A 13,340-nucleotide genomic window follows, 5' to 3' on the forward strand; every position below is an offset into this window, starting at 1 on the left:
AAAAACAGTTAGAAGGTAATTATCATAGCCCCGCCCCTATTTTCCTGCATTTAAATTGGTTTTCACACTGTTGTCACTTAGACTTAAAAATAATGGTCTCAGTGTGATTTATTGTTCCAAGATCGGTTTTAAACTCCCAGTTGTTAAAACTGTATTACTGCTACAAAGATCACTATTATAATCTTTAAGCATCAACTTCTTGCACCTGGGATTTTCAATTTTAATATTGCCATGCCACATGTTCAGGACCCAATTAATTTGAGATTGTTTCCAAAATTTAAATGACCCCTTGTCTGTTTTCCTCACTCTGCTCAGCCTCTCTAAAGCCACTAACACAACAAGCTTATCTTTTCTAAACACACTGGCCTAGAAATTCGGTAGGCTTAGCGCCGCATTTGAGGCGCTAGAGGGCCTAGCGCCGGAGTTATGGCCAGTTGAGAAATTCCCTGGGGCCCTAAATCGGCGTTGCACCGGTAGCGCTGCGCCGGCACCGATGACGTCATCGGTGTGCGCAGCGTCCCGGTTGCCGTGGTAACCTGGCCCCAAGCCGAAATTCAGTTGCGCCCGCCTCGCCCGTGGCAGGCGCAACTAAGACTCTGGCAACAGAGTCTTCCCCCAGTGTGCGCCGACGCATAAAGGTGGAGCGGCGGCCGGCCGCGTTCCCGGCGGCCGCCTGCCCGCACCTTCCTTCCCGGACTCCTGCATTCCCCCCCCCCGCGGCCCTGATCAGTGTCTGATGCGAGCCCGGCACTTCCCCGAGGTGCCGGGCTCAGATGTCGGGTCAATCCGCCGGACAGTTGTTGGCTGCAGGCAGCTCCTCCTTAACAGGAGGAGGAGGCCTGCAGTTCCCCCGCCTGCCGCACCGCATCGGGTGCCGCAGCGGGGGATTAGCGCCGGGAAACCCAAGTTCACGCCCATTTTGAGGCACTAAAGGAGGGTTTTAGCGCCCGCCGCCGTCTGGGCCCAGCGCACCCGAATTTTCGTCGCGCGCTGCCGCATTACCGCTGGCGCAAACTTTCTGGCGCTACAGCCCTGGCAAGACCAAAACCCAATTTCTAGGCCACTAATTTGCTTATTAATGTTTCTATCAGTTATGCATCAATTAATGTTCATATACCTCAAAAACATTTCAAGCCCATCAACTCAGAGGAAACTCAGCATGTCATTATGTACACTTTTGCTGTCCACAAAGATTTGCAATCTTCAGCCTCATTCAAACTCAGCTAAATTTCCATTCACTCAAACCATCCCACGGCTCCGGATGGTGAATGTGCTATCAGTTTAGCTCTTGGATCGGTGCCAAGTGCCTGATTCACCACTATGCTCGCTGTGCTATATTCTAATTAGAAAACCAGCAATATCTAAAGCAAGTTAGCTGTGGTGAGAGTGGCACGCTAGACGGCAAGATTTACATTGCCAATCTTCCTGTTGCAGGAAAATCCAGGCCAGTAGCTAGCCAGTAATTTTTTTTTAAACTGTTGACACCTCCAGGACTGAGAAGGATGCCAATCAGAAGGATGACTATAGATAGATCTGGTGCTCTTTCTGTTCTTTGCTTCACGTGGAACCAGTGTCCATGTACAACAGCAGTGCACATTTATATAGTGCCTTTAGTGTAGGAAAACGTCCCTAAGTGCTTCGCAGGAGCATAATCTGGCAAATATTGACACCGAGGTAAAGGAGGAGACATTGGGACATTTGATTAACAGCTTGGTCAATTGGTAAGTTTTAAGGAGCATCTTAAAGGAGGAGAGAGTGGTGGAGAACACCAGAGCATCGGGCCTAGATGGCTGAAGGCACAGCCGCCAATGGTGGGCTAAGAGAATGGGGGATGCGCAAGAGGGCAGAATTGGAGGAGTGCAGAGATCTCGGAGGGTTGTAGGGCTGGATGAGGTTAGAGAGAGGGAGGGGCGAGGCCATAGAGGGATTTGAACACAAGGATGAGAATTTTAAAATCGAGTGTTGGTGAACCAATATAGGTCAGCTAGCAAAGGGAGGGATGGGTGACCCGGACTTGATGCAGGTTAGCATATGGGCAGCAGAGTTTTGGATGAGCTCAAGTTTATGGAGGGTGAAAGATGGGAAGCCGGTCAGGCGAGCACTGGAACAGTCAATTCTGGAGGTAACAAAATGTAAATTAAGCAATTAAACTTAAAATTTCTCCTAATACATAGGAGAGATTGTGGAGAACTTTCTAAAAGCTAGCCACAGGTTCATGGTTGTGAAGGGCACATATGTCAAGATGTAGCTCTTTCCACAGAGGTCAATCAATAGCTGGAACAGATTGCTAGGAAGGGTGACTAAAAAGCCATCCCACTGGACTCTTAACAAATAGCTGTTTACTGTCCTGAGAAGACAGGAGAGTTAGTACAATGAATGGACAAGATCACAATTATGTGAAAAACTAACAAAAAAAGGGGGAAGGAATGAAGTATTTCATGTTAAAAGTACTCCATTCTACAATAACATTCCCCTCTAAAATAACCACCATTCAAATTGATATCATTCATGTGAAAGAGCATACCAATTACTTGCTGCACCGATTCATTTAACTCTGTCATCCCGTTGATTTCCCGAAAAGTCACAAACTGTCCCGTTTCCAACCCATGGTTACGATTGTCCATGCATGTAATGATTCCAGGACTAGACTGTGAATGAAAAGGTCAGAGGCATTAACATGTGCATCCAGCTGTGCTGTGTTTAGCTTGTATGTAAAGACTCATTATGACAACCTCACCCTCCAAGGTCTTGTACTATATTTTTTATGTTTTAACCAGGCTTACAGTCTCATGGAATGAATATTTCACTTTATATAAAGAAAATAACAACATGAGAAACTGGTACATGGAACTGGTGCATAATTTATTCCACCCAAACGAATTGAGAAACCTTGTAGCACTATGGAAATTACTGTAACAAAGTTATTGTGCAAATGTTCAACAGGCTTGTATCACATTCCTCTCTGTGATTTTAAAATAGGATAAAGCCGCCATTGAAGAAGAGAGAGAGGAATTAGATGCCTGTGCAGTAAACGTTCATACGGCAACATCACTGACAATTTCTGGCCTCTAGTTTTCTACAAGCTCCAAAATAGAAATAGTTGTTCTTATTCTCAGTGTCAGCATAGCAATTGCTGCCTAGTAACTGCCAATGAACATATCACAGATCACACATCCTTGCATTATACAGCTCATCAATAACACACTTCCTCATACACTGACCAGTGGCTTGGGAGCAGGTTGCCTGCATGTGATTTCAGTTGAAAATGATGTACAATGCAGAAAAATTAAAAGAAAATTGGCAAAACGAAGAAAATATTAAATGCAGTAAGGGCCACTTGTATGTAACTTGCTTTTTTTTTGTTATCTGGAAGTCTGACATGCAGGGAAATCCGTCAATGTGCTTAAGTGTTTCTAAACCAAGTTAAATAGAAATCCACACAAGTAGAACATTTGCCAGACTGAAATGGAATGTGCACAGTCTCCTTGTAGGGGCTTATGTACCCCATCTAGCCAAGTTGAGAGAGGCTAGGTGCAGGTTGGCAAGATCTAAAGCTCAGGGGTCACTAAATGTATGCCAGTGTACTGTTGGGAGTTTGACTAGTTAAAACTGCACAGCTTACCAGTGAGAAGCACTGGTCATCGTCCCTCTGCTTGTCCAGCCAGAACTACCCCCTACCTGATAGTACATTGGGTAATGGGTTTAACTGGTCTCATGAATGAGCCAAGCTGTCTTGTCGATTATCAGCTGTCCCTTTTCTAATGCACCAGTCCGAGTTAAGTGTCCAATCACTGAGACTGCCAAAGACGGTTGACTTTTAGTTCTAATCTTCCATCACAAGGTGCATCAACTTGGAGCCAACTTAATACCAGAGACCCTGCTTACCTCATCCCCCCCCCCAAAAAAAATACTAAACTATTTAAAATATAATGGGCAGGAGCTTCTGCTAGTTTGCGTTGGTTTCACCCAAAATCGGCCAAACCAGCAAAAAAGATCGAGGAATTTTAAGCGCAAATTGAGTTTTTGCGGTTTTTTGTGCTAATTAAAAAAAACATTGCGCTCGATTTCTAACATGCAAGTCCACGATCTGGAGTCTCAAGTGGTCTCATCTGCTTTCTCCACTGCTCATTGCGACGTTTCCCTTCCCACTTGCAGTGCTGTAAACTGAAGGCCGCCCCACCTCCTGCACCATTACTCTTTCTGCTATTCTCAGCCACATCTCCCCTCTCCATGAGACTGAAAAATAAACAAAGCTGGGCCCCAATGGAAGGCTTTTCCAAATAAGTCGTCCTTCGCCGCATTACCAGCCAGCCTCCGCTCTCCTCCCACAGACACCAATGAGGTTACTGGAAGGAACCCGAACGTGAACATTCTGGTCCTGCCTCCTCCCCGATCCTCGCTGGTTCATTTTTATAGTCTGCAATTTTTCAAAGATCTTCTCCAACGAATAATTGGTCAATGCTTCGCGGACCCCCAGGGCCCACGGACCCCAGTTTGAAAACCACAGGACTAGACATTCTGATTAAAAATGTTTATTCTTTGTGATAAACCCATTTTCAGCTGTATCAATAAAGCTGCACCAGGTTACCACTCTTAAATATATCACAGAATATTTTTTATTACAATTTTTTTTAAATTTGAGTTCTAAAACACTGCCCGATTGCGCTGGTTCATGGAAGATTGTGTGTTTGGCCATATGCAAATGAGTATGAATGGCAACTTTAGCAAAAAAAAACGTTTGAAAACTAGCGCAATTTGTGCCCGGATCGCCGATTGCGCCAAACGTGGAAATTCTTGCCTAACTTTTCTAATTTCTTTATAAAACCTCCCTATGTGGGCTGATGAATTTTGGCTCTTCACAGTCTCCAAGATACAGTAACGTTTTACCATTTTCAATGAGCCTTGGCTCAAATAACGAAGCATTCCAGACTGAGAGCTATGCAGTATACAACTAATTAATAGGAAGAGATTCATACTCAAAAGTCCTTGAAATTAAAAAATGAAGAGCAAAACAGAAGTGCAGTTGAATATACTGGCTTTATTTAATCTTTGGGTGAAATTTTAGTTTAATTGCATTATTTTACATTTAATCATGCAATGCTAAAAAGAATGTGGCAAATGTTAGATATATTTTAGGTTAAATTGCAAGGTTTATTACATGGCGGAGTGTGAGCAAAGACACTTTAAATTTCAGGAGCAAAACGCCTTCCTGTACTTTGCACACCAAGATGGTGTTTGCCTCCAAATTTCAATGATCCCACTCCAGCTGGGATGAAAAAATTGAAAACATTTAAATTTTCATCTCATCAAAATTAGACACTAGGGGATATATTTTCATCCATTCACTAATTTATGTGAAAAGGCAGATATGAATTTCAATTGAAAGATTCATACACACCTTATACTCAGATCTATTAAAGTTTGCAAAGGAAGAAAAAGAAATAGGAGGTACACGTGAACAACCTGGAGATAGCTCTCCTTTTGATTCCGCCTATTCGTAGATGTGCCTGATCTCAGCTAGAATCAGTGTCACAGTGGTATAGCTGAGATTTGAAACTCAACATGTGAAAGATTACAGATCAAAATTTATACCCATCACATTCAATGGCAAAAAACCTATCCATCAAGGTATGGTCATGTTCTAGATATGAATTGAAGTGAGCATGCCGGTCTAAGTAATGCGGACTGACAACAAATAGCGTTCAGGAATGGTGAGGTGGGAATGTGGGGAGTAAAATCTAATAGGTTTGAATGCGTGCTAAGCTGTTCTTTACAACAAATATTATCAGTCTGATGGAAGGTCATCGACCTGAAACGTTAACTCTGTTTCTCTCTCCACAGATGCTGCCTGACCTGCCGAGTATTTCCAGCATTTTCTGTTTTTATAAATAGTTGTTGTTAGCCAACGTGAAATGCTGCAGGCCAGTGAAGGTAATTATTTTCTGCAGACATTACCTGAGTGATACTTTGAATGAAGATTTCTTTTGGCTCTTCTCCGTTTGGATCAGATACTTCAAAATGGTCTCCAAAGTCGCAGAACACACGGCAGCACACTCCATATACATCAGCACTAATGAACTGGAAGAGAAAATACACAAAATTCCCATCCATAAACCTTTAAGACATACAGCAGCATTCTAAGTTCAAAAATAAAAAGAACAAGTTCCTGATTTCCTTCAGACTGTGACCTATTGTGCACATGGACACAGGCTATGGTTCCACATCGCAGTTTTAAAACAAGTTTACAATTTTTTTGCAGTCACAGAGAGTATTAGTCATAGTTCAAGGAACACAAATCAGATTTGTGAGCTTTAACCCAATAAACCCAGGATCTCCCAATGTCAAATCGAATCTGTTCCAAGATGAATGTGGAAGCCTGGGACAAACGTGAGAAGCAAACAGGAAGAGGCTGCTGAACAAAAGAGAAACTAAGAACAGAGACAGGGAAGGAAAGGGATATAAGAAAGCAAATTAGAAAGATAACTGAATGACACACCAATTTTATGAATTATTTGTTCTCAGGATGATTAACCCTAGTTGACTTGAGAAGATGGTGTTGGGCATTCTCCTTGAACCACTACAGACCTTGATGTTCAGCAAGCCAGAGAAGAAACAGGATTGTATGTGAAAGACTACATCAGAAACATTCTACAAGTCCAGCCTGACCAGGACCTGCTAAATATTTCTGAAGTAAAATTTCTTCAGTGTCATTTTATTTTTGGAGGATTTTAGTACAAAGAAACTGTTGTGGTTGGTTTTCCTCACAGGACAGAAAGGTTGCTAGCATTGTGTTATCGGTTTGTATTTTAATGGCTCTTGTTACATTGCCAATTTTGGTACCAGATTAATATAACCCCGTCACACACAGCTTCATCAGGATCAGTGCTGCATGTCAGATTCTAGACAGGCATGACAGCACATTCACATTGTGTTGGCTTCAGACTCATTGTGAACAAAGTGTATTCAAATATGTACTGGCACATGTACAGTGGTGCTCCAGGGTCAAGAGTAAACCAGTGCTCTGAAATATGACAGAATAACATGTTGGATGCAACACTGTTTAATATCCATCTCATGCACACTGCATCCATTATGTTACTTTTATAATAGGGTACAGCAGAAGCTTAACACCCAGATGCAAATATCCATTAAAACACAAGTATATGCAGCGTTTCTATTAACCTGCATGGCTCTTCAATTCTGCTGTTCATGCAATATGATCAGATGCAGGTTCTTTATCCCAGTAGGTTCCTCCCAAATGCATTTATATGCAATAAGGTTTGAATAATGCGAGGACGTTGCCCATTTCTCTTTTATCAATATCATATAATATAGAAATCAACTTTATGCCAGACAGACCACGGTAACATTGCATAATTGATCATTGCAGAACTGGAATAAAGTAGCGATGGGATGCTTTAGCCCAGTACAGTGTTACAAAAACCATACCTTGATGGGTAGTTGCTGTGAACGGCAAAAGTCATTGATCTTCTTTTGAAGTGAAAGTCTGGTCTCTGTCAAAACCACACACTGTAAATGAAAAAAAAAGACTCCAATTAATATGAATACAACCAAGCACTGTGCCACTTTCTCTTTGGGGTAGGGAGCAAATTATCTTTTAGTAGGCTACTAGTTAAACAGTTATCACCAACTCAGATGGTTGTCACTTCACATCATGAAGCTGCTTGCAATTCTAATGTACTGCCAACAAATGGGGCCAATTTATCAGTTCTTAACCAAGTTTACAGAAGACTTAATTATACCAGAACATCACACCTTTGGGAAAAAAAATTTTGTTCAATATGAGTTGCCACATGAGTCATCACAAAGACTGCCTAATTTCTGTGGAGACGGTGTTTTCTGCAGAGTTGTCTTGATTCTGGTATCTGGCCTGCTCCTGCATCCTCAGTTTTCTGCTCTTCTGCTGGGAATTTTTCACTCCATGCTGAGCTAGCTCTGATCTGTTCCTGCTGGTCCCATTCTGCTCCACTGCTGCCGAATGACCGTTGCCGCTTTCTGCCTGCTTCCCATTGCCGCTGGTTCTACTCATCCCTCTGTTGGGTTACTTGATCCGCTGGTGTGCACTATTCATCAAAGAGGCCACTATTCATAGGAACAGGGTAGGTCATTCAGCCCCTCAAGCCTGCTCCGCCATTCAATTAGATCATTGTTCTGGATTCCCCCACACACCTCAATTAAATTTCCCCTTAACCTTATAAACACAAGGGAATGCAAGCCATGTTTATACCTGTCCTCATAGCTTAAACCTTTAAGCCCTGGTATCATTCTGTTGAATCTGTGCCGTACCCCCACTAAGGCCAATATATCCTTCCTAAGGTGCAGTATCCAAAACTAAACGCTGTACTCCAGATGGAGTCTGAACAAGGCTCTGTACAACTGAAGGATCACTGCCACCCCATTGTATTTAAGCCCCTTGAGGTAAAGGCCAACATTCTATTAAGCTTTTTGATAAAATTTTGTACCTATGCGCTAGCTTTTAGTGATTTTTGTATCTGGACACCCAAATCCCTTTCCTCCTCTACAGTTCCTAGCCTGTCGCCATTAAGAACATTTTCCAATTTGTCATTCTTGGATCCAAAATGGATGACCTCACATTTCCCCATATTGAACTCTATCTTAACCTCCATATAAACTCTCCTAACCTATATTCACAGCCCCTTCAACCTTGCAATCTCACATGGCCTCTCTTCCCATTGTCTCAATCACAGGCAAGCCCATTTCTGATCACCTCTGTGTCCCTCACCACTCAGATCCCCTTCCATGCTTACTGCTGTCTGCATCTGCCCCTGGAACAAGCTCTCCTGCAAGTCACACAACAGCACTTTCAAACTCCCAACCATCTAGCATTTGGCTCTCCATTTTCCATGATACTTCTGCAGCTGTTGATCAGCTCAATCACTCTCTCACCTCCGCCTCTGATGCCCTTGTCCCCAGGAAACCCCTTACACTTTCGCACCCTGGTTCCCCCTAGTACGGCCCCCATCTTTGCTCCCTCAAGTCCGAGGCACAGACTTGAATGTATATGACACTCAACTGGTTTAGCCATTGATTGTCAGATTTGGTTGGACCAGATCAAGCACTATCGGGCCCAGATATCCTCTGCCAAGATTTCTCACTGCTCCAGGATTATCTTGGAATGCAAAGATAATCCTTGGCTTTTTTTCTCCACTCCTCACTGCTGCCCCTGCTCTCCCCACCCTCCAACAAGTGCGAGGAACTCACGGGCTTCTTTGTCACAAAGACTGAGTCCATCTGTTCAGCTGTCTCTGCCATATCCCACCCTTCCCCCAGCCCACCGAGCAAAATGTTCCCCCATCCTAGCCCTAAGCCTGCACCTTTCACTAGTTTCTCTCCTATCTCCCCTCTCCAAGCTCACCTTGTTGATGAGTCCCACCTCCTGCTCTCTCGACCTCACTTTCACTTACCTGTTGACCACCCAACTTTCCTTCCTGACCGCTATGTTAGCTGACATTGTAATTGTTTCCCTCTCCTCAGGTACGGTCCTCCTCCCCTTCAAATCTGCTGTCATCACCTCCCCTCCTCAAAAAATCTTCCCTTGATCTCTTTTTCCTTGCAGGAAACTAGCACTCTATCTCCAACCTCCCTTTCCTTTCCAAAGTCCTTGAATGTGCTGTCACCTCCCAAATCCGTGCCCATCTTTCTCGCAACTCCATGTTTGAACCTCTCCAATCAGGTTTCTGCCCCGGCACATCAATGAAACGGCCTTAATCAAATCCACAAATGACATCCTCTGTGCCCATGGTACAAAAACCCTCCTCATCCTTCTTCATCTCTCTATAGTCTTTGACATGGTCGACCACATCATCCTCCTCCAATGCCTCTCCTCTGTTGTCCAGCTGAGTGGGACTGCACTTATCTGGTTCCACTCTTACCTATCAAATCATAGCCATAGAATTTCCGGCAATGGTTTATCTTCCCGCCCCCGCACCATTACCTCAGGAGTCCTCCAAGACTCCCATCTATTTCTCATCAACATGCTGCCCCTCGGTGACATCATCCAAAGGCATGATGTCAGGTGAAACCCTGAGCTGAGCTTCCGACTACATATCCTCTCCATCACCAAGACCACCTACTTCCAACTCCAGAACACTGCCTGTCGCTGCCTCGCCTCAGCTCATCTGCTGCTGAAACCCTCATCCATGCCTTCGTTACCTCCAGACTCAACTATTCCAATACTCTCCTGGCCGGCCTCCAGCCTTGCGCCCTCGTAAACTTCAGTTCATCCAAAGCTCTGCTGCCTGTATCCTAACTCACACCAAGTCCTATTCACCAATCACCCCTGACCTACATTGGCTCCCAGCCCACCAAAACTTCAAATTTAAAATTCTCATCCTTGTGTTCAAATTCCTCCACGGCCTAGCATGCTCTTTGTGGATAGTACCGTCAACCAAAACAAAGATGTTAAGCAACATTGTTTAGCTGATGCAAGGGAAGGGGATAGTCAGCATGATTTTTAAAGAGGACCCCACATCAGAAAATGGTACACCAACATGCACCTTTCTTTTAACAATATAATGTAATAAGCATTAGGAAGACCATACAAACTTAGATCATTTTAGTGCTGAGGTAGTACAGGCAAACACTGATCAGCTAAAAGTAAAGTCAAAGACAAAAAGCAAACTACAGCTCCATGGTTATTTGGCAACAATACTGACGGACAGACTAAAGTATTAAGATTTTTTAAATAAACTATCTCATTACCTGATAATGCTGCAGGAAGCTAAGATCTGTATTTTCGTCCAAAACAACGTTGGATATATTGACCTGGACATAAGGATTCAACTCTGCAAGTTGTAAAATGGTGGCTTTAGCTCTGTGAATTAAACAAATTAAGAAACTAATCACCTTTCAGAACATTTTAATGAACTATCCCATTTCTTACCAAACTTTGCTGGGTTTGTACTTCATGTAAAAATGGATGGACACTTTTAGATAGGTCAAGGGGTTGGAGTAAATGTTTGCATCCAGCAAGTGTAAAACAGCCTATTGATCCAGAAATAAGGAACAAAAAGAATCTGCTTTCACAATCATTCAATGTGAAAAACACTTACTGAAAAGGAAAGAAACAAATATCTGAAGTTTAAAAAGCTATCCGTTTCTTGCAGTGTCAGTGCCATCTCTTGCTTTCACATGTCGATTTACAGACCATAAGAAAATGGTATTTCTGTCTTCTGACACACAGCACTCCATAGTGTGTGGGCAAGTTCCAGTTCAGAACCAAACAAGTGCGTTTAGCTGGGACACAAAATAGGGATATGAGAAGCAACTGGGAAATCTGTTTAAAACTTTGTTAAAGAAAGGAAAGAGAGAAAGAACGAAAAGAGAATAGAAAAGAAAAAAAAAGGAAAGACTTGCATTTATATAGCGCCTTTTACGACCTCAGGATGTCCCAAAGCACTTTACAACCAATGAGGTACTTTTTGAAGTGTAGTCACTGTTGTAATGTAGGAAAAGCGGCAGCCAATTTGCGCACAGCAAGCTCCCACAAACAGCAATGTGATAATGACCAGTTAATCTGTTTCAGCGATGTTGGTTCAGGGGTAAATCTTGACCAGGACACTGGGGAGAGCTGCCCTGCTCTTCTTTGAATAGTGCCATGTGATCTATTACATCCACCTGAGAGAGCAGATGGGGCCTCAGTTTAACATCTCATCCGAAAGAGCACCTCCGACAGTGCAGCACTCCCTCAGCACTGCACTGGAGTGTCAGCCTAGATTATGTGCTCATGTCTCTGGAGTGAGACTTGAACCCACAGCCTTCTGACTCAGGAGGAGAGTGCGCGATCAACTGACACTCTGTAATCAGTGTTTATGGTCTATAAAAAATATTCAGATAGTGTTTTCACCTAATACCAAAAGGTACTAAACACTTAACAAGAGCTGTGAACAATCAATAAGTCAATTGGCAGTATCGAAGTGTGAATTTACCCCTTGCAGATGTGCAAATTAGACCAAATGCAGGATTCAAATACTTCACAGGGTACAGTGGTTGACAGAATGTCTTATTACAGATTTAATAAAGTACTTTTACGCTATCAAAATAACAAGTTATATTCAGATATTGACAGCAACAATGCCATATTCCTCCCAGTTTCACAGTGATTTTTAACTTGTACAAAGATTGGGTGCAAAAAAGTTGTTTTGGGTGCATTATGACATATTTTGTAAAGAGATATTTTGTGTGGTTGAAAGGGTTAAATAAATGTTTACTTTATAGGACTGAGTTTATTTCTGCTCACGTCGGGTTTTCAGCACCGCTGATGTCGCGCTCACCTGTTTCTTTGACTGGCCACATCATCCTCGTGCAGAAAGAAGTTAGCCCCTAGGTCCCAAGTTTCAGATGGTTTGGTGTCATGGATGGTCAGTGCCTAGCCCAGGGAGAAAGAAAACATTCACCAATCAGTATATATCATCACTTCAAACAGGGGAATGTTACCTCAAACACAAATATCTGAAGTTTAAAAAGATACGTGTTTCTTGCAGTATAAGTGCAATCTCTTGCTTTCACATGTAGAAAGAGTTACAGACAATAAGAAAATGGTATTTCTGTCTTCTGACGTGCAGCATAGTGTGTGAGCAAGTTCCAGTTCAAAACCGGACAAGTGGGTTTAGCTGGGACACAAACTAGGCATATGAGAAACAGCCAGGAAATTTGTTTAAATCCTTAGAAAGAAAAATGGAAAGAAAGAAGGAAAGAGCAAGAGAGAAAGACAGAGAGAGAGAGAGAGAGAAGAGAAAGAGAGAAATAGAGAGAGAAAGAACGAACGTCATTTATATAGCACCTTTCATAACCTCAGGATGTCCCAAAGTGCTTTGCAGCCAATGAAGTACCTTTGAAGTGTAGTCAATGCTGTAATGTAGGAAATTATGGCAGAAATATTTGTTTTTTTTACAGTTACATATGCAATGGTTATATTTAGCTCTTTTAAGAGACAATGATCCAAGAAATTAAGGACGGTCGCATCAAAACTAGACTTTGATTTCTGGCCAAACTCAAAATGTTATTTGAATTTCTGGCTATAGAAGCAAGCAAGCTGTTTTCCAACACACATTGAGGGTTTCTGCTGCTGTTTTCCAATTTTCCTGATAACTCTTGAAAGGTGGATAGTTTTTTTTATTCAGAACGCTGACAGCGCAATGTGAAAATTAAGCGTGTTTGCCTTCTGTATATCAGATTTGAGTATCACTGATCTAGAGTCTAGGGACTGACTACAAACTCATTATTCTCTTATATTGTAACGTCTGCCAAGAGAAAGCAAACTGCTAATTAATATAGGACTGCACAGCAGCTCTTGTGTC

General features: G+C 42.6%; 1 protein-coding gene across 2 annotated transcripts in view; it reads right to left on the minus strand.

The window, feature by feature from the left end:
• Positions 1–13,340, minus strand: part of uba6 (ubiquitin like modifier activating enzyme 6) — a 172,896-nt gene that overhangs the window by 97,579 nt on the left and 61,977 nt on the right. For both annotated transcript variants that reach the window (XM_085990848.1, XM_085990841.1), the window contains exons 5-9: positions 12,315–12,409; positions 10,744–10,855; positions 7,450–7,530; positions 5,956–6,078; positions 2,525–2,648 (exon numbers count right to left, since the gene is read on the minus strand). In XM_085990848.1, coding sequence (XP_085846974.1) covers positions 2,525–2,648; positions 5,956–6,078; positions 7,450–7,530; positions 10,744–10,855; positions 12,315–12,409 — 535 coding nt within the window. The remainder of the gene's footprint in view (positions 1–2,524; positions 2,649–5,955; positions 6,079–7,449; positions 7,531–10,743; positions 10,856–12,314; positions 12,410–13,340) is intronic.

Source organism: Somniosus microcephalus, chromosome 1 (assembly GCF_052327205.1).
Source record: "Somniosus microcephalus isolate GS21.2 chromosome 1, FLI_Smic_1.0, whole genome shotgun sequence".
NCBI classification, from domain to species: Eukaryota; Metazoa; Chordata; class Chondrichthyes; order Squaliformes; family Somniosidae; genus Somniosus; species Somniosus microcephalus.